General features: G+C 40.5%; 1 protein-coding gene across 1 annotated transcript; it reads right to left on the bottom strand.

The window, feature by feature from the left end:
• Nucleotides 1-1,559: 1,559 nt before the first annotated feature.
• EIF2S3 (eukaryotic translation initiation factor 2 subunit gamma) lies at nucleotides 1,560-20,446 on the bottom strand. Its single transcript, XM_061627334.1, has 12 exons — nucleotides 20,116-20,446; nucleotides 16,252-16,315; nucleotides 14,211-14,338; nucleotides 13,964-14,085; nucleotides 11,892-11,986; nucleotides 9,899-10,057; nucleotides 7,116-7,250; nucleotides 4,534-4,628; nucleotides 3,569-3,713; nucleotides 2,532-2,701; nucleotides 2,220-2,392; nucleotides 1,560-1,954 (listed from the first exon to the last, which is right to left on the bottom strand). Exons 1-12 carry the CDS (start codon nucleotides 20,182-20,184, stop codon nucleotides 1,891-1,893), a joined length of 1,419 nt encoding a protein of 472 aa, XP_061483318.1. The 5' UTR covers nucleotides 20,185-20,446; the 3' UTR covers nucleotides 1,560-1,890.
• Nucleotides 20,447-21,912: the final 1,466 nt, after the last annotated feature.

Below are 21,912 nucleotides of genomic sequence, written 5' to 3'. Positions count from 1 at the left end.
TCATTGGTCAGGCTGTGGATCTGAAGGAAAATGAAGCCCAAAGAGCATTCTGCAGAAGTAGGAGATAATGTAATACAACTTCATAGATTAGGAAAAGGGTACAAATGTAATATCCAAGTGCTTGGATATCCCACTGAGCACAGTTGGATCAATAATCAGGAAGTGGAGGCTGCATCGCACCACCCAGGCACTGCTAAGAAAAGGCCATCTCTCAAAACTCAGCACTCAAACAAGGAGGAGACTTGTGAGAGAAGCCACAGAGGCCAACCATCACTTTGAAGGAGCTACAGAGTTCAGTGGCTGGGAGTAATGGTGCACCAGTCATCCATATCAAGAGCTCTGCATAACAGTGGCCTGTATGGGAGGGTGGCAAAAAAAGCTGTTACTCAAAACGTACCATTTGAAAGCATGTCTGGAGTTTGCCAGAAAGCATGAGAGTGCCCAGCTACAATATGGGAAAAGGTTTCGTGGTCACGAGACCAAGATAGAGCTTTCTGACCAAAATGCAAAGCACTATGTGTGGTGTAAACCTAACACTGCCCATGCCTCAAGACACACCATCCCTAGTGAAGTGTGGTGGCAGCATCATGCTGTGGAGATGCTTCTCATCAGCACGGGACTGGACATCTTGTTAAAATTGAAGGAAGAATGGATGGAGCAAAATACAGGGAAATACTGCAAGAGAACCTGCTTCAGGCCCCTAAAAAACTGAAGCTTGGGAGGAAATTCACTTTTCAGCAGACAATGATCCCATGCTCAAGGCCAAAGCAACATTGGAGTGGCTCAAGAACAAAAAGGTGAATGTTGTACAGTGGCCCAGTCAAAGTCCTGATCTTGATTCCATTTTGAAAACTGGTACTCTGAAAACTGCAGTCCACAAGCGACGTCCAACCAACCTGAACGACCTGGAGTGAATCTGCCAAGAAGAATGGGCCAAAATCCGTCCGACACTGTGTGCAAAGCTGGTACATACCTATTCCAAAAGACTTAAAGCTGTTATTGCAGCGAAAGGTGGCTCTACCAAATATTAATGTCTGGGAGTTGAATACTTATCCAAGCAACATGTTTCTGGTTTTTATGTTTCTTACATTTCTCAACATAAAACCAATGTCTCCTTACAATAATTGATTTTGAGCTTCAGTGTTTCAAAATAAAATATCATACAGAATGAAATTACAATGTACCATTTGTAATTCAGTAATATGAGAGCACTGGTCAGGGGTCCGATTACTTTTGCAAGGCACTGTATCTGCTATTTCCTTTTTTTGAACTGTGACCATTGTTAAAAGCAAACATTTATACAGTGTGTGAACTATCTTGAATTTCATATAAACAGTATTTTACATCCTTTCAGGTTTTAGAAGTGTCTACAGAATAAGTACCCAATCTTAACAATAAAAATTAAAAATACAGTGATTGGCAGAAAGCAAATGTTTGCCTGAAAGCTAAACAAAGGTATGGGGCAAGAAAGGGGATTGATCTTCCAAGGAGAGTTTATTTCCCCCCCCCATTGGTTCGACAATCTTTTCAGCGTTTTGCTACTCAAAGACTTATAAGAATTAAATGAAAAAATAAGCAATATTTTTATTTCAAAACAGATTCTGGGGTATTGTGTTACATTGTTTAAAATTAGATAAGCCAGCCCCAGATAGAGTCTCAGACAAACTGACATAAATTAAACATGAGACAAGTTTAGTTTTGCTAAAAGTGAAGAAAATTAAATCAATCTTTGCCAATTTGTTTATTGCAGATACCAACTAGAATTTTAGTAAGGGGCTTGATTTTCAGTATAATGTGGATTTTGTGCAACAGCTTCCACTCTGACAATGCACCCCCATGTGTATGGAAACACTTCAGCTTTTACAAAGTGGAGCAATACATTTCTGCTTCTCAGTCATCATCTACTGTGGGCTTGATTGTCACTCCTCTTCTAATCTGTCCCCAGCCAATTAAACTGCAAAATAGAAAAAAAACTGACAGTTATTTAAAGTTGCATTTAAAAAGCACTAGATTTTTTTAAAAGTTACTACAGACACAGTGTGTAGTAGAAAATTGTGAATAGTTGTTGCTTCATGTACACCGTTGGTAGAAGAGAGGAGCAATCCTGCCTTACAGTTTTCAACCTTTTTTCTGGTTCCAGTACATTAGAAGAACTGACAGGCAATAATCCAGTATTTAGGGATACCATTCTGACATTTTATTATTTCAAACCAACTCACCGCCAGTGTTTCTCAACTCTTCGACTAAGGGCAATTTTTTCTCCTACTTCGGTGCACACAGGATTCGTTAGCACTATTTTCCCCAGATCGGCTTTCACTGCACTGACCCGTCCCCCAGTAGACAGGGATCCTATGTTGACCATTAGAACTTCATTTTTTGATAGTTTTTGCACCTGAAATAAGTGGTAAAGGATCTCCAGGTCAGATACATTTTTTATCATTTAAAATGTATAAGCACCCCTTTCAAATACCAAAGATTAAGAACTTCAATTTTTCCCACCATTTTTACATGGAAAGTGCCTAATAACCAACCTTTGCAGCTTTCTTGTCTCCTTCAGTGCGAACACCTAAGAGTCGCCTCAGCAAGAAGTAGGAAATTTCAAGTTCTGTGAATATTTCAGGTAATGCTCCAACCGCACCAAGAACTTGCCCCACCATTCGATCAGCTCTGCATAAAGTTGGATCAATCTTGGTACCAACACCTACCAAGAAAATGCTTCTGAGTATATATGAAACATGCCACGTGCTTTCAAGCATCAGATTTTATTTAAGTTACAGCAAAAACTATGTGACTGGTAAATTCTTGCAAATTTGCTATACTGGTTAAATCACATATATAATTCCATTTTTCTTAAGACTTTGATGTTGTATATGTGTCATAAAATCTAAATTCCAGATGAGGGACCCTCAAATTGTTCTCTGCAAGCACTCTGTCTCCGTGGAGAAAGCGAGAGCTGCTAGATACACAGCTCTGACAGTAAAACACCAACACTGAAGGGAAACCATCCTCTTCAAATCACTCAAAAACAACAAAAGTGGTGTAGGGTAATTTTCTCTCCTTTCATCCAAGAGGCAGAGCCAATTAGTGGATGGGCAAAAATCAAAACTAACATCCGTTTTCCTCTCCTGCCCACAGTTCCCCATTCTGCATCTTAGATTTCATTCTCAGCATCTATATACAAGTGCCACAGGTAAACTGGAAAAATTCAAATATTGGTTATGCTACTGAATGTGCGTGCTATGAATATTCATTACTATAAACATTAATTTTTTAAAACACACATTTGTAATTTGCTACACACAGAGGGGGGGAACAATATGTTTGTTTATATTTATTTATTACATTTATACCCAGTCTTTTTTTTCATGATAGAAACTCAAGGCAGCTTACATATGGTTCCCAGGTGGTCTCCCATCCAGGCACTGACCACAACTGACCTTGCTTAGCTTCAGCAGGGAGCTGGCTTTCTGTGCCTTCAGACCGGAGTCTGAGACCTTACAGCTCTTAATTTATGTATGCCTCGTACAGCTCTTAAACATGTAGGACATAAATATGAAATATAACTTACCAATCAGCCCTCCAGGTACAGCATACTGCAGATCATTGTGTTCTGCAAAGAGTGATACAATTTTGGAGAAGATGGGCTTGCACATAAGTTTTCCTTCACTGTCCTTTGATACTATGCCAGGTCTTACTTCAAGCTCCTGGCCTACCTATAAACGGATGGTAAAATAAAGGAGAGTATGTTACATAATATGGATGTCCATTTCACAACAGCGTGCTAGTACCTGGGGATACAAAGAATGAGTTAATATTAACTCTTACAATTTACAATGCAGAACTAAAATACATTTTAGAAGGAACTGAAGATGCTATACACAAGTAAAAGGCTAGTTATCCAGTTTAGAACCAAAAACCTGAAGAGTTGCTTCATAGTTGTATCACCATATGGACTTCATATTTGTATTATCATGAAACTAACCTTATTTGCACTTAACAAGAAATGTTTAACATGGGCAACAACAACAGAACTGGAATATTAAATTAGGAAAGTGAAGGGAGAGGCCCAGATCCAAAGATGTTGGACCTAGTATGTTGTTTCTAGTAAAAAAATTCGAAAGGTGGCATCTAAGGCCTTGGGCTCATTTAAAACTACTCTTTGGATCCTGGCCATAAATGCCAGCAGGGATACCATTTTTTAAATACAGTAGGGCCCCGCTTTACAGCGATTCGCTTTACAGCGTTCCGCTAATGCAGCAGTTGTCAATTGCAGAAAGGCCCTGCTCTTACAGTGCTTGTTCTGCTTTTACAACGGTTTTTTGCCAATGGGTGCCATTTTGGTCAATGTTAGTCAATGGGTTCTGCTTTACAGCAGTTCTCGCTTTACAGCGGGGGTCCAGAACGTAACCAGCTGTATGAGTGGGGCCCTACTGTATATATGTTTACTAGGGTGGTGATATAAATGCAGATTCTGTGGTTTTCTTACTACAAGTAACATCTTGGGAAGCAACAGTAAAATAAGATAGACATTACCTTTAATACACCTTTTAGAATACTACCACCAGCTACACCTCCTTTCAGGTCATCAACTTCACATCCAGGCTTGTTGACATCAAAAGATCTAATAACTGAAAAGACACACTTAATCAGATACATGCAGTAAATCACTGTGTCAGTATTTTACTCCAACATTTTTTTCTTGTTACCCAAACTATAGCTAATGCTGTTTCCATGTGACTATGGTAAGCACACATAAAAACGCAAGGTATAATTTTTACAAGTCATCACCTAACAGACTTAACACACTTAATAAATTATTCCAAGAAGCCTTTAATATTTGTCTGTAATTATAATACACTGTTCAGATGCAAGTATAATACCTATTGGCTTATATGTTTAATAAACATGAAATTTTTACTAGACAGAGAAAATTGTCTGAATTGAGGCACAACTTTTACAGCCAAAAGTAGGACAGAGGGTGGGATCCTTCAGGAGGAAGGGAATCAATCTAAATTACAACCGAGGTGTACAGACTGCAGTCAAAATTTTTGAGACAGGAATACTTGCTAAGTATCGACTTCTCGATAAAGCTATACTGCATGATGCAGAAGTGACCAGTCACAGCAAAGGCACAAAAACAGACATTTGTTTGGCAAAAGGAGAGGTAGGAACACCTGCTTATGAACATATGCCTGATAAAAGAAATTGAGTGACTAAACCCAGGATACAAGAACCATGCTACTACGTTTGTGAGCCCAAGAGGACTCACAGGGAAGTTGCAAAAGGAGTTTGTGATATGTGGGCCAACTGTTCAAAAATCAGGGTTAGCACTTTCATTGCACAAGTCCAAATAGCACTGCAGTTCATAAAACTTAAGAATTTAATGGAATCCTCTAAAAATAATGAAAGCCCACTTGCAACATTCTGTAGGGTGCAATCCCAAACTCACCCAGTGAAACCAATGGGATTTACTTCCCATGGTCTTATGGTCATACTGTTAAACATGGCATTAACTAGGGGTGTGAATTGGCTCTGTGTATACCCCAAATTACAAGTCAAATCAGGGTGATTCAGGGGAAGGTTCTCATTTTTCTGAGTTAGATTAAGCTGTTAACAAGGCTTCTCGAACCAGATCAGGAGCTCCCTAAGCTTCCAAGTAACTGTGTCCTCTGCTTTTCAAAAAATGCACAATTGTTTCATTTTCTGAGAAACAAAGCCAAACTGACCAGGGAAACACCTAAAGCTCAAGAAGGGAGGGGGTGGAGAAGTGGGGGGATATTTTGTTTTGACAGACAGGTCTAGACTTTTAAGTCACAGTTAACTATTTTCCAAGGGCACTCCAGAGTGATTTGGGGAAGGGATTAAAAACTGTTTTTATGTGAATTTATGCTTTCTCCTATACAAGTCAATGAAAAGATCTCCACTGTCTCCCCAAAAACCCATGGGGAGCAAAAGCTCCCCTTGAGGTAACAGAACCCTTGTGGTTATTTCTTGGGGATTCATGCTCTCCCCTCCACCCCAAATTCCCATATCCCTTATGATTTCTATTATACCGACCCCAAAATGGTTCCTTGTGGGACAACCACACAGCTATCATTCTGAAATGTAGCATGCTTTATCCCCACAGAAGGGGTCACTGTGCCTGCAAATTGCATCAAATCCTGACAGAAAATGAAAAAGGTAGACTTTCCTTTTAAAAAAAATCAGACTTTAAAGGTGGACTGAACAATCCCCTAAATGCAGGTTTGGCAGGTTTAATCCACTCTGAAAAGGCTACTATGCTTACAGCTTTCATCCACTTCTGTGAAAAGTGGAAGTTATAGCCATTCTTTTGATCGATATAGTGAAAGGAGGGGGAGACAGTTCTCATTCGGTCCCGACTAATGAGTCAAATCAGAAAGACACAGCAGCTCTGAAAAGGATCGGATTGCTTACCAAAAGTTACAGATACAAGTTGAATCTTGTGGCCAGTGTGCACTCCTAGCTTATACATGTACTAAATCAAATGAATTAAGATTTTACCTTGGGGGAGGGGTAATATTACACAATTTGATTTCAGCTGACTCATCTACCTAGCACATTAGCTGAAATTAATCTGTGATTTTGCCAACATGAACATCACCATATTACTCTTTACTTCTGCTCTCAAGTGTATGGGACAGGCCTAGGTTACAGCCAGGCTGTCCATTTTCAAAAACAGGGAGCAGCTCAGAATCCTAGCACCTAGCAAAGATTTATTTGGCCTGCAACCTCCATCTTGAAACTGCGTCTACAAGCTGACCTTATGGCTACAACATTGTCTAATTTTTGTTTTTTCCTAGTCCCCCCCGCTTTGTACAACATCTTGCCTTATGAAGAGTTTTACAGAACTCAAAAGCTTGCCTCTATTTTATGACATTGGTCCTAATAAATATATTAGCTAACTGTGGATTGGTTACCTTTGCTTTTTATGTAGTATTTATGAATGAATTATTGAGTCTATGTACTCACACTAACAATACTACCTTTACAACAGTACTCTAAATATGTATTTAATTCTAATTAGTGTTTATCTAAATACTGTAGGTCAAGGGATGAAGTTCAAATACAAATGGACAAGTCTACAGCAGACATACCAATAAGCCTTGGTTCTGATGTGAAGTCTCTTAATGGCACTGGAATTTTCTTTACTATGTACTCACAAACAACTTCAATGTTGTATTTCAGCTGTGCCGAGATTGGAATAATTGGAGCTCCTTCTGCAACTGTTCCTGTTTTGATAGATAACTGTGTATTATAATGTCTTAAAGGCACTTGTCATCATGTCTTGTTCCCATGTTCAAAGTCTAGCTATATCACAAGGACATTTTCGACCTCTTTCTTTATAGTCTACAAAACAATGCACAATGTTGGAAGCATGCACCAACCCCCCCCCAAAGAAAATGCTTGCTCTTTACTAATGATATGATTTAGTTATATATTTGGTAGTTATGTGCATTAGGTCTGAATTTGCAGAGTAGTCCATCCCAAAAAAACTGTGGTTCAGAGTAAAATGATCACAATATGCAATAAATTAGTTCCAACACTTGTAAAACCAGATGTTTGAAAATGAATGCCCAATATCCAAAGAAATGAATGTTCAAGGAGGCTTTGGTCTTTTCTTTTTTTAATTACTTTTTACATGAAGCATACTTTTAAAAGCAGTTTTCAATATGGCATGGGGATCTGCTACTCCAAAAAATAAAATACTTGCACAAGGAGAGCTTGTGCTAGCTAATAGTATATCTCTGGTTCCCAGCAAATATTGGGTTATCTAGAAAATGAGACTTTTGTAAAAAGAAAAGGGGGGATCAGAAAGAAAAGGGGGGGATTTAGCATTTGAATTTGAAAAGATGTTTGTTTTGGAAGTCATGCCTGGATGTGGGTACAGAAAGAAGGGAAGTAATTCTAAGAAGTGTTTACACTTGTTTACAAATCCTAGTTACAATCAGTGCAACTTTTTTCTGAGTTCACAAGGCTAGAATCCAAGATTGGGATGAATTTGCAATGGGGAAGATTATAATACAAACTCCCCCAACTCAAAAAGCATTATTCCATTTTGAGATGAACCCAGTCCTCTTCTAATACATTACTGTAAATAGTTTAATTCAATTTTAATCTAGACTTTTGTATGTTTTTAATTATATGTATGCTTTTATCTGCCGCTGTGAGTTCCAGTTTTGGGAAAAGGGCGGGGTAGAAATAATGATAATAAATAAATAATACATGCCAGCTTGAAGTAGCATTCAGTCCTGGCTTGCCATCACTGCTAAGTCTCCCCCCCACCTTCTGAGAAGAGGAGATAACCAGCAATGTACAGATTTTGCTAGAGACAGAAAAGGCCTTTCTTTAACTGGAAATACCTAAGCATGCTCAGGAGTGTTATTTTCTGCTGGGAAGCATAGGATTTGTATTTTTCTTTGCTTCCTGAAATGAATCAAACAAGGCATCTGAAAGGTTTTTCTTCTTTTCACTTTTTGCACTTGGGAGTTGTAGAGGCGTGCAGGGTGTGTCTGTGTGGTCCATCTATTTGTTTTAGTGTTCCCAAAATGAAACTCAGAAAACTATTATTTATTGAAGCAGGCTGAGGTATGTTTGCCCATCACTAGTTAAGATTAGGCTGCAAGTGTGTTAGTCCCAGGTGGGGGCTGTTGGCCAGTAGTGCAATCTATGTGACTCACAGACAGAGGTTTTGCAGAGAAAAGGAAACCTGAAGAAAATGGGTTAACTTGAGCAACAGTGAGTGCCAGAGTTGTCAAGGCCAGCAGGTGGTTGGCAAGGGCAACCGCTCTGATAAGAGCAGCTCTCGCAGAAGCTCTAGTGTGGGGGAAAAGTTGTATGGAGAGAGGACTGCGTTTGAAACTTATTGTCAGTAAAAGACTCTTACAAAGAACTTTGCCTGGCCTGGATTATTTCTGGTTCTGCACAGCTCCAGAGTCGCTTCTCTGGACCGTACCGACGCACACGCGCCAACAGGGTCAACATGGTGAAGTTAATTATTTTAAGGCATAAATTATTCATATTCATTTTTTTCCTGAATACAGATGAGCAGAGGATAACTGCAACAAACAAGCTTTTATTATTCCACAGATTGGAATGAATCTGAGGATTTTTAAAAGAAAAATCCTTCAATATTTTCAAGACTACTGAATTTTCTGTTTGGGTAAGATGTTCAGAAGCACTTCTTTCAGAGAGAGTATAAAATCTGCTTCCAAGTGATTGCCCAACAGAAAATTCAGTGATCCTGAACATTTAGGAAAGGAATCATGGGAATCAAGCAGGTAAAACCCCCAAATAGTCAGAACACAAGAGCCTACAGTTGTAAAATCCACCTTCCATTCTGACACAGTAGGAAGAAGCAGATAGGGACTGATTTCTACAGAGTGGCATGGCGTGCAGTGCTTTTCACCAGCACCAACTCCAGATGTTGTATGGATAGCACTGTTACAATAAAACTGGCCTTGAAATCTGAATATCTGGTGTACTTCCACAGCTGATGAGGTAACTGTATGTGGCACAAAGCCAAATTGTCAACCGAGCCACCCAGAACTGCAAGAAAGACAGCTGAACACAGTAAAACCCAAGTACTTTATACTTAAATCTCTGCTGCACTGCACAAACATACTACATGGACCTCTTACTGTAACAAAATACTTAGGACTTGGAGGGGATTTCTTGCATACCATCTGCTTAAGACGTGGTCCAAAGGTTTTTCAATAGTAATCTTCTAAAACCTATTAAAGTGATCTTCAGAATTTAAGAATGTTAAGAATTTTACTAAAATATAGATTACTTAAAATGCTGAACTCAGAATTTGTGATAAGAGTTTGTTTGCAGTACAAGAACAGAATACTTGACTGGTTTTGTTCTGAAAACGTACCTTGTACAAATGCTAGAATTTGCTCATACTGTTCTTTGGCTTGGCTCTCTTTTACCAAATCAATCTTATTCTGCAGAATTAGAATGTGTTTCAATTTCATAATTTCTATAGCAGCTAAGTGTTCTGAGGTCTGGGGCTGAGGACATGACTCGTTGCCAGCTGGGAAGACAAAGGAACAAGTGATTATGTACAGCAGAGCATACTGTATGAGGGTGGTCACCTTCCTTAGCGAAAGACAAAAATACTTTCTGCCCTTATATTTCTGTGGGTCGTAGTTCCCAGATAGTAATAATTTGAACATCCAATACCGAAATCTTACCACTGAGCTTAACTACTAGAGAGTAATCTGTGATTACTATTGGAGGTATACAGTTCACAAAACCATGTTTGGTTTGTGCAAGTACAAGGAAGAAATTATTCTGAAGCTTGCAGCTCAGATTTGAGCTCCATTTATATTTTTTATAAAATGAGGCAATTTTATCACTAGTAGAAACTATTGCTATTCTGCAAGGTGTCTGTTATATCATGGATTAAATGTGCCCTTATAGCAATCTGAGTAAATACCAGCACAGCCACAATCCTGAATATTTACACACTGTAGCCTGTTTTGACAATCTTTGCTTTCACTCTTCTGACATGGCTACAAGCATAAATATATAGGAAACACGTGGAATACAGTATGTGAACCTGAAAATATTTTGATCTTTTGTAATAATTACTATCCCAGAAAAAATGAAACCGAAGTTCTAGAGAGTTGTATCCAATGTAACACTATGCGATGATCCGGTGAGCACAAGGATTTCCACTTGCACAACAGAACTCCCCCTCTTCCATCTATTCTAGGGGTTCTTCCAACCCTCTGGAACAGATTGGGGGGGGAGTTCTGTTATGCAAGCAGAAATCCTTGAACCAATGAGACACATTAGTTGGATACAGCCCAAAGTTCTTCTTTCCACTAATGCAAGTGCTGGCAGACACTAAGGACCAAATGACCTTTCCTTCCAATACAAATTGCAGGTGGTAATGGGGAGATCCAGACTGGAAGTACAGCAGGGTACAAAAGGTAAACGCTCTTCTACTCAAATCTTGATTCAGATCCAGTCCTGGGAGCCTGCTATTTCTTTTCTTTTTTAACACTCACACAACTACTAATCATTATATCTAGTCTGGCTCTTAGAGCTCTTTCATACATCTCATGACCTAACACTGAAGCTTGCCACCAATTGCTTACAGCTCCCTGGCAAAAGTATATTCCTGATTCCCTGATGAGAGACTATGTATGCCAGGGGTGAGGGATCTTTTTGGCTTAGTGGGCCAGATCTTTATCTTCCCCAACCTTGCCATGTGTGTTTTAGCCATGAGTACTCATCATGTTAGATGACCGATAGGTGGGCAGTCCCACCTACCAGTCAAAGCTGACCTAGGGAGAGATAGTAGCCAGTGAAGCAGCACCAACATGGACTGAAATCTCTGCTCATCAGATGATGAGTGGAGAATTCAGTCCTGCTCTCTGCGGGGGTCTGAGTAGGATTTAACTCCTCACTCATCAGCTGGTGAATGAGGGGTTAACTCCTACTGCTTTGGCTTTGCACCCCATTCCCTATGGGGAACTGGCAGGCCCAGCCAATGCAGAATTGAACCCCACCCCTTCCCATCAGCTGATGCTACCTGCCCATCAGTGTGACATCTGCTGATTGACAGGTGGCTATGGTTTTGGAAAAATTGTGTCATGGGCTAAATGAGAAGTCCCTGCATGCCAAAATAGGCCTGTAGGCTAAGGTTCCCCACCCCAATGTATACATTCTCTGTGTGTAAAACCTATAATTGCATCCACCCACAAAAAACTCTTTTGGACTGTTAGCTGTTCCAACAGATTTCAATATAATGAGTCATGTATTTAAAACTTGATTCATCAACAGAGAAAATACTAGCCAGCTATTGAAATGCTGAAGCGCTATACCAATACCTGTCAATTTCCCATGTTAATAGTTACCTATTAACAGCAGAGCTGCATCCATGACAGCTGCTCCATTCAACATAGTAGCCATCAAGATATCATGGCCAGGACAATCCACAAAAGAGACATGTCTACCATGCAACGAAGAACAAAATAAGCAACATTATTCAAAAGCAAAATAATTAGTCTAGTTAAAATGATTAAAAGGTTTCAAGGTTTAGGAGCATGCAATAGCCACACATTAAAGCAAACATGTGAAAGAAGGGTGGTTTTATGAATATCTCATTAACAATATTGGTTACTGCTGCTTCTTGAAGCGATTGCAAGAATTCAGAAAGGCAACGTTTGCACTGTAGGGATTTAAACATAGATACATTCCTCTTAGTCCTCCAACTGTACTCAGAAGTCAGTCCTACTATGTTCAATGGGGCTAACTTCCTAATGTGCTTACATGGCAGCTTTTATCAACCGAAACATATGCAATGTGTTTCCGAATAAACCAAGCACATTTTAATGGAGACTATTAGCAACAAATGAAGCAGCTTACTCTCCGTGTCCAATCTCTGAAAATAATTAGTACTGGAGAATTCAGAGGAAGCATGCAAATATAGCAGATCTATGAAGTGCCTTCCCAATTTTACTAATTTATTCAATTCTAGCTTCCAGCACTCAGACTCTGAGCCCAAGGTCAAGTTACACTTCTTATGCAGTAAGCAACTCAGCTCTGCAGAAGCTATTTATTCAGATAGGGAAGGTTGGAGAAGCATGAAACATTTACTCACCATCCCTGTGCTCTTGGAAATGAAGGCATTGTTATCAGACTCACCCCTGGCAGATCAGGCCTTTGCTAGAGAGAAGCAGCTACTAGTTGACTGAGTTTTCTTCTTCCATATGTTACACAACTCATTCGCCCTACTCCCCCACTTCAAAAAATCCTGCTAGTGCAAAGTATCACACAGCTATAACCAGGGCTGTGGAATCGGAGTCATGGAGTCAGAAGCAATTTTGGGTGGAGTCAGAGAAATGTACCGACTCCGACTTCAAAATAAAAACTTTCATAGGAATTTAGGAAAGTTTTCTTGTTCAGAAATTTTAATCAAATAAATATATTTTATGTTCTATCAATCTAGCCTGATGATTCACGTGGTGATGAAATGCCTTGTGCTACCATTTTACTACAGTAAATTTGTTATTACTAGTTAATATACATTTGCCATTTATGAAGGAGTCGGACAGTAGAAAAATAGAGGAGTTGGAGTCGAAGGTTTGGCGTACTGATTCCACAGCCCTGGCTATAACAGAAGAAGGCCCAAATAGGCAACAGTTTCTTCTAGCAAAGAACTGCTTCACTAGAGGCAAATCTGATAACAGCTGCCTCCTCTCCAAGAAAACAAGGATGGCAAGGAACCAGCAAGTATGGGGCAATTTCTAGAGAAAATCTTAAGGGTTTCAAAGTTCTTGCCACATAAGCAGTTCAGCAATGTTCTTTGGGATACCAATCAATCTTCATCTGCCCTCAGGACCAATGCTGGTGGCAGACTTGAACAAGATATGTAAATAGAAAAATGAGGTATTTTAATTTTGAACTCTATTTAAGCACACACCAGGGCTGTGGAGTCGGAAGCAATTTTGGGTGGAGTCGGAGTCGGCAGAAATGTACCGACTCTGACTTCAAAATAAATTTTGATTGACAATTTTTTAAAAATATAAATTCAAAATGTCAAAGAAGCTTCCCATGAAGTCAGCTGTAGTTGAGCATTTCACCATAACTCAAGATGGAAAACATTTTGTGTGTCAGTGTATGACACATGACCCAGATGAAGACAAATGCTGTGATGCCAAAATCAGTGCATATTCAGGCAACGATAAAAATGCTCCTATGAGAGCTTCCAACTTAAAAAGATATTTACAGCCCTTTCCAGGGCTGTGGAATTGGAAGCAATTTTGGGTGGAGTCGGAGTCAGAGTTGGAGTCGGACAGTAGAAAAATAGAGGAGTCGGAGTCGAAGGTTTGGTGTACCGACTCCACAGCCCTGGCACACACCCAAAGCAACTCTCCAAAAAACCTATGGACAAATGCTAAATCATGTATCTTGATCTACTCATCACCTGACTAGTTTAAAATTCCCTTTGGTCCCAGAAATATCTGTTGGGAATTCATCAGGAGTACTGCTCCCACAGGATCGATAACATTCTGGCCGAGAACAACTTGGATCATCAAGTTTGTAAATCTGCAGAGAAAAAGTCAAAATGAAGGTTTAATTTACCAGTGGTCAGCTGAGTTTGTATTAAAGAATAGTAAAAGGATGGCTCAAATCAAAGTATGCAATTTGCTAGATGTATGGTAGTGACGAACCTTAGCATTGGCATAGCCCAGCTTGATAGTGATATTTCTTTCCAGTTCATTTTTAAATCTGACAGTGTGAACTCCAGAAATAGCTTTTACTACTGTTGACTTTCCATGAGCTACATGGCCAATTGTACCTAGATTTTAAAAACAAATGTTTGTCAATTTCGTAAACATCCTCTACAGCATAATACTACATTGATTTAATCAAATCTTCCATGTCAATCTCAAAAGTGCTATTCAGGCTATCCCCATGTATCTAAACCAAGCGATTCCTTTATCTGTAAAAAGGAAAGTTAATTTATTTGTTTATAATAGATCACATGACTAAAAGAACCATAAAATAATTCTTCCAACTCCAGGCTATATCCTCTGTGCACCCAGACTTCATATCTCCACATTAACTGAGGAGGTACTAGCCAATCTGACTTCAGATAATCCAAACTCAAATATGGCAAAAAGGTAAATTAAATTATTAGGGCAAAACAACAACAACAACAAAAACCTCAGTCATATTTCTTTCCTTCTTTTTTTGGCACCACAAGATCAATGCACCCCAAAGTCTAGCTGTGATAGTATCTGTAAAAATTCAAGATCTTAAAGAGAAGAACCCTCTGACTTACAAGTGGCCTGCAATTAAGGCATCAGATCAAAAAGGTGATACACCCCTTCACACATTCATCCAATAGGTCTGAAACTAATTTTGCTCCTAGAAGAGTTCTATGGCAGAGGTCACTAACCTGTGACCATTCAGGTGTTGTTGGACTAGAATTCCCATCATTCCTGACCACTGACCATGATGGCTGGAGCTGACAGGATATGGACTTCAGCAATACGATATGGAGAATAGGATATGAAGCTGATAGGATATGGAGTCCAGAACCAAGACATCTCACCACGGAAGCCCGGGGAGCAGACTTTTTGGACCCCGTTTTCCCTGATCGCATTTGTACTGTCGATGGGTGCTAAATCCCCATCACCTGCCTGGTTTATCAGAGCTCAGAGTATCAGCCCCAAATACGTTCTTCCTGAGGCCCATGCAAGGAATTCCAACATTTGAATCTTTTGCACTTGGAACCCTTGTGGCCTACTCTGGCTTTTATACTGTGTTTATGTATATGGATAGTGTTCATGTATTTTGCTTTGTAAATTAATTTGATTTTTTTTTACTGTACCTTGTGTATTCTATTGTAAACCGCTTTGAGATCTTTCAGATAGTAAGCGGTCTATAAATGGAAATATAAATAAATAAAAAATATTTAATAACTATTCCATAAACTGGAAACTGACACCAAATATTAAAATCTGCAGTCTGCTATCCAGCCTAAATATATTAATGGCCAAATTTGTTAACGGCAGCAACAGATTTCTTCATCACTCCCTTGAATTTAGCTCCACCTGTATGAAGCCAGTTGTTTCCATAGAACGCTAATTATTTCAATTGATAATCCCTTGAATTCAGTATCATAAAAGCCACTTCTGTTTTCAGTAAACTTCTATGAAGCAACGTGATTGCATAAGAACAAGGATAAGACAAGTAGGGTGAGAACCAAATGGCCACCTACTGGGAATGTGTCATAACTTGAGAAGGAATTTTGTTTGCATAATGTTGAACCTCAAGGTAAGAAAATCTATTTGGGATTTCCAAACGGATACAAAATCAGATTGATTAATTAGCAAATGAAAAGAAATGGGATAAAATCAAGCCATATAGCACACATGTGCCAGGATCAGAGAAGCTTAACAGTAAAGACTATCAATAGATGGGGAGATACGCATCTATCCCCACTGTACTAATCAGTGTGGAACAAACCAAGGTTGCTCTTTTGATTTGTGGCCAAATGAAGAAACAGTAATTTTGCACATGCACTTATTTCCTATTGAAATCAAAGGGGCTTAAGCACACCTAAAACTGTACTGGATTGAGACTTTAATCTGGGAGACTTCAGCTCTCATAGCACTTTCTGAGGACACCTTAGTTTACACTCAGGGCCTTAAGAAGCTACGCAATTAATATTCTTCAATCTCCTCTAATTTTGTTTTAGCTTACCTATATTAATTGTAGCTTGTCTGCTGATGACTTCTGGTGACAGAGGTGTCAACTCAGTAACATCCTGCAGAAACAGATCTTCAGTTACTTTCAAAGATTTTGTTAACGTTAAATGTATTTGCTAAAAAAAATACAACTGTTTATATTAGTTTCATCTTCCAGAATGCAGAGGCAGAGGAGGGGGATGATAAAACTTTAACAACAGTTTACATAAAGGCAATCAAAGACAAGAATAACAAGGTAGTTCACCAACACAGAATAACTTGGTTAAGTCTGCATTCCTTCCTTCCATAAAGATCTTAAGCAGATTACCCTATTATGAATGAAACAAACAATTTTCCAGAAGACACATATCCACATCTGGGATGCAACTGACATCTCATTTTAGCCAATAGCGAAACTCATAATGATATAAATGGATTTGGACGCCGTAAATAACTGAATAAAAATGGATTTTTAAAAGTGCTTTTTTAATGCTGCTGGTACAGATTTTTAAATAGAATACATTTAGTTGTACAATGCTTTAGCATCTTATGAACAACTTGCAGTATTTGTCAGATATTCTTTTCATATATTACCTCATGGCTATATAGCTTGTCTAGAGCATTAAGTGTTTTACATGCTTTTTTATCACTATCCTCACATGAACCTGATAAACAAGGTAGTTATCCGTTTCATAGGTGAGAGATTGAAAAATGGTCAATTGCCCTAGGCTAAGAACATAACAGCCTGCTGAATCAGGCCAGTGGCCCATCTAGCCCAGCATCCTCTTCTCACAGTGGCCAATCAGATGCCCATGGGAAGCACAAAAGAAGGACCTGAGTGCAAAAGCACTCTCCCCTCCTGCAGTTTCCAGCAACAAGTATTAGAAAACATACTGACTATAGAGGCAGAGCATAGCCTTATCCTCAATGAGTTTGTCTAATCCTCTTTTAAAGCTATCCAAGTTGGCGGCCATCACTACCTCTTGTGGGAGCAAATTCCACAGTTTAACTATGCACTGTGTGAAGAAGTACTTTGCCTGTCCTGAATCTTTCAGCATTGAGCTTCATTGGATATCCACGAGTGACAAAGGGACAAAAACTTTTCTCTATCCAAGCCATGCATAATTTTATGCATTTCTATCATGTCATCTCTTACTTGCCTTTTCTCTAAACTCAAAAGCCTCAAATGTTGCAACCTTTCCTCATAGGGGAGTTGCTCTATCCCCTTGATCATTTTAGTTGTCCTTTTCTGAACCTTTTCCAACTCTACAATATCCTTGAAGTGAGGCAACCAGAACTGTACACAGTATTTCAAATGTAGCCGCACCACAGATTTGTGTAACGGCATTATAATATCAGCAGCTCCCCCCCCTCCTTTTCTTAATGATCCCTAGCATGGAATATGCTTTTTTCACAGGTGCTGCATGCTAGGTTGGTATTTTCATCAAGCTATCTACTATGACCACAAGGTGTCATTCCTGGTCAGTCACCGCCAGTTCAAACCCCGTGACCGTATATGCAAAATTAAGATTGTTTGCTCCAATATGCATAACTTTACACTTGTTTACACTGAATTGCATTGGCCATTTTACCATCCATTCACTCAGTTCGGAGATATCCTTTTGGAGCTTTTTGCAATCTTTTTGTTTTAAACACTCTGATATTTAGTATGTTGGCTACCTCACTGTTCACCACTAACTCTAGATAACTTATGAACAGGTTAAAAAGCACAGGTTCCCAATACCAATCCTTGGGGGACTCCACTTTATACATCCCTCTGTTGATTGAACTGTCCATTTATTCCTACTCTCTGTTTAATCCTAACCGCCTCCCCTGAACTGCACTGCTGGAGGGGGATTAGGATAAGGTAGAAGGGATCGTCTGCTTGGGCTCTACTGGTGGGGAGTGTTCCGCCACTGCAAAGGTCCCCACTGCTCCCAGTGAGGAGGGATGCTACTACTGGTAAAGTTCCCATCAGCAGTAGCCTGCGTTAGAGCCCTGAAATGAAGAATTTCGGGGCACTACACTAGTGGCTTTGGAACAGCTGCATTAAAAGCCTTAGAAATGCCCTGTGGGACTTGATCCATGTGCCCTCAGCTGTGCCAACCCTTGATCTGGCACAGCCTAAACAAAAACCACCCCCTACCTTCTGTGGCTAGCCAACTGGCTTCAGATGCAGTGGTGGATCTTCTGTTCCACTCAGTTGGTCCCTGTGTGGGGTTTGGATTGTTCTACACGTTATTTAGCTTTGTAGTTCATGACAACAGTTGAAAGGGAAGATGTGCTCACAAACTCACAGTATAGTCAAACAGCACAATCCTTTGACAGGACAGAGTCCAAACAATTTGCAATTAAACTTCTGATATATTCAATTGCGCAAGGTATCAAAAGATTACTAGAACGCACTACCAAATGAAAGCTACATCCTCTGCTTTTTTGCAAAATAAGACTACAGCCATCTTCTCTCAACAGAAACAATGAGGCTCTGAATATGAGGAACATTATGGCTTCATCTCCAAAAACAATGGCAATACCCCATATTATTAAGGAGCAAGCCTCCATCATCATACCCCTTCAATTATTTATTTTATTGTATTTGTATACTGCCCCATAACCGAAGCTCTCTGGGCGGTTTAAAGCAACTAAAAACATCAAGAACAAATATACAAATTTAAAACACATCTTTTTAAAACAATTTAAACACATGCTAAAATGCCTGGGAGAAGAGGAAAGTCTTGACCTGGCACCGAAAGGATAACAGTGATGGTGCCAGGCGCACCTCGTCAGGAACATCATTCCATAATTTGGGGGCCACCACTGAGAAGGCCCTCTCCCTTGTTGCCACCCTCTGAGCTTCCCTCAGAGTAGGCACTCGGAGGAGGGCCTTAGATGTTGAGCATAGTGTATGGGTTGGTTCGTATCGGGAGAGGTGTTCCATCAGGTATTGTGGTCCCAAGCCGTGTATGGCTTTATGGGTTAAAACCAGCACCTTGAATCGAGCTCGGAAACATACAGGCAGCCAATGCAAGCGGGCCAGAATTAGTTTTATATGTTTGGACCGTCTGGTCCCTATTACCAATCTGGCCGCTGCATTTTGCACAAGCTGCAGTTTCCGAACCATCTCGAAGGCAGCCCCACATAGAGTGCATTGCAGTAATCTAATTTGGAGATTACCAGAGCATGGACAACTGAAGCCCGGTTATCCCTGTCAAGATAGGGGCACAGCTGGGCCACCAACCGAAGTTGGCAGAAAGCACTCCATGCCACCAAGGCTACCTGAGCCTCAAGTGACAGAGACAGTCAAGACAGATTTCTGTCAAGTCTACTTTTAGTTTTGCTGTGGCTGTGCAGGACCGGGGGGGGGGAGAGATAGAGAAACAGAAGGAAGCATCCCCTGATAATGCAATCATGACACGAAAATCTGTGGTTATGTGAGAAACCTCTCTCACTGAGCTGAAGCAAGCTTGTAAAAGCTGAATTTCAATTATCTTGGCACTACGCTTAGGACTCGCACTTAAATACGAAATGAAGGAACGCTGTTTTTCCGGAGGAGGAATGAAGCGTGTGAACGTGCGGCAGATTTGCCGGAACGGACATGAATGGATTTCCAAAGCCCACCACCCTTCCGGTCGAAGCTTCTGGCATCCATCTTTTAAAAAAGGCTCCCCCTCCCACCCTAACTCCGAGACCTGCCTGTGCCTGCTTGGACAGAAAAGGGGAGTAAGCAGCAGTCCCGCCGAGAGTTGGCTGATTCCATCAGCTACTCCCGAGCCTTGTCCCGTGTATTGGCTCCCCGATAAAAATCAGGCCGCTCCAACCTCCTGGGACTCTGCACCCCTTAAGCCTACCAGACATCCTCCCCTTGAGATCCCATTCTCACCAAGGTACTCAGGTCCTGCCGGGAGAGATGTGGCTGCCCCAGAGTCACTCCCGCCTCATCCCCCGCCATCTTGCCCAAAAGGAAGTTAGGAGGCCGCCGAGTGTGCCTGACCCCTCGAAACAGGACCCAGCAGTTTTGCCGTCGCCGACTTCACGCCCAGGCGATGCCGGAAAACGTCTACGAACACAAATTCGCCCCACCATCTCTTGCTAGCCCAGAGACCGAGTTCAAGGAACTTCGGAGTTGGCTCAGGCGCAAAGATAGACAGCTATGGAAGGACCCCGGGCCTGGCTGATGCAACCAGCACTTGTGAGGAAAGGCGTGACTACTATACAGCATCGCGGCTCGGCGTTTCTAAGCCGAAGGAAGTGGGCGGTGCCAGAATCTCGAAATGGGCGGGGGACATTGGGAGTTGTGATTGAATCAGAAGAATAGGGCTGGAGTTTTTACTTAAGGGCGATTCTGCTTAGGAAGCGTCCTTTTAAAGGGTCTCACGCAGCTCTTCCGTAACATTTAAACTTCTGTTGCAGTGGACCTAGATATAAGTATGAGGAGGCTCTGGCTAATGTTTCTGGGGTGTTCACATAGTCTTTTAAAAAAAGTTTTATATAGTATTTTGGACAGTTTGTAGCATACGACATCACTGTGCTTTTCTTTCTGTGTTAGCACTCCTTATTAATGCAAGCCACTGTGTCATCGTGGATATTTCCAGACGAAGGTTTATTGCGGAACCAAATGTAGTCCACACACACAGGTTTTTCAAACAGTTCACATGACATAATTGTTACCAAAATGCCACCCTATGGTGTGTCTTTTAAACATTTAATCAAACAACCTCTCACTACGGAAAAGTTAAGTAAAAATAACCCATTATACCCCAACAATCACTGCTGGTGTGGAAACTTGTAACCCCTTTTTTTGAGCTGGTGGCTTGTCACTGCTATGGTGACATTTCAGTGGGTTCTCTCTCTTGCATATCCCTACTTCCATTTGCTCCTTGGTGGGTTATCTCTCTTGGATACCCCTACTTCCATTTGTTCCTTACCTGAGAACAACCTAGGCATTCTGCTTGCAGCAGCCGGAACAATATGAGCATGCCTATTTCCACCGTCTGCTTTGTGCAAGATCTCTTTACCACATTTTTGGTATAGCTAATTATCAATCTTACATAAAGCCTCTATTAAACTTTTAAACCAACTGGAAATGGATGGTGCTACTCCCAAAAAAGCACAAGCCTCTCTTTTGGCCATTATGAAACATGATAACGAGGGGCTGCTAATGTTTATTCGTGTGCATGTCTGGTATAGGGATTTTTTTAAAGGATGTGCAAGTGCATAGGGACTAACACCTTCATGTGTACTAAGAACGGGAAAGGGGAGTGGAGGACAGAGAAGCAGTCATTGAGGGAGGTGCCAGGAAACATGGAAATTTTCCATCAAGGACTGCCCACCGGTGTGGATGAATATGTATGAAAAACCTGAGACTACAATCTGTGTGTGAATGCTTATGTGCCAGTCGCACACACAGCAAAATATGATCTGAATTACCTGTTTGAGACATAAAGCCCCCATATGGAAGTGCCGCGTATGTCCAATCATGCTGCATTTTAAATTACTGACATGATCCAATAAAGGTTAACCTTTTCAGACAATATGTATATTTACTGAAGAATAAAATCCATTTAATTCAGTGAGACATCACATCACAATACACATGCTTAGACTCAGAGTGAATAAGTTTTAGACTTTGAGAAGATTATGCTCTGGCTGCTTAAGAGCTGAAGCTAGGCCCTATGTG

Source organism: Rhineura floridana, chromosome 5, assembly GCF_030035675.1.
Source record: "Rhineura floridana isolate rRhiFlo1 chromosome 5, rRhiFlo1.hap2, whole genome shotgun sequence".
Classification (NCBI taxonomy): Eukaryota; Metazoa; Chordata; class Lepidosauria; order Squamata; family Rhineuridae; genus Rhineura; species Rhineura floridana.
Note: the sequence above shows the minus strand (reverse complement) of the source record. Positions and strands in the feature narration are given on the sequence as shown.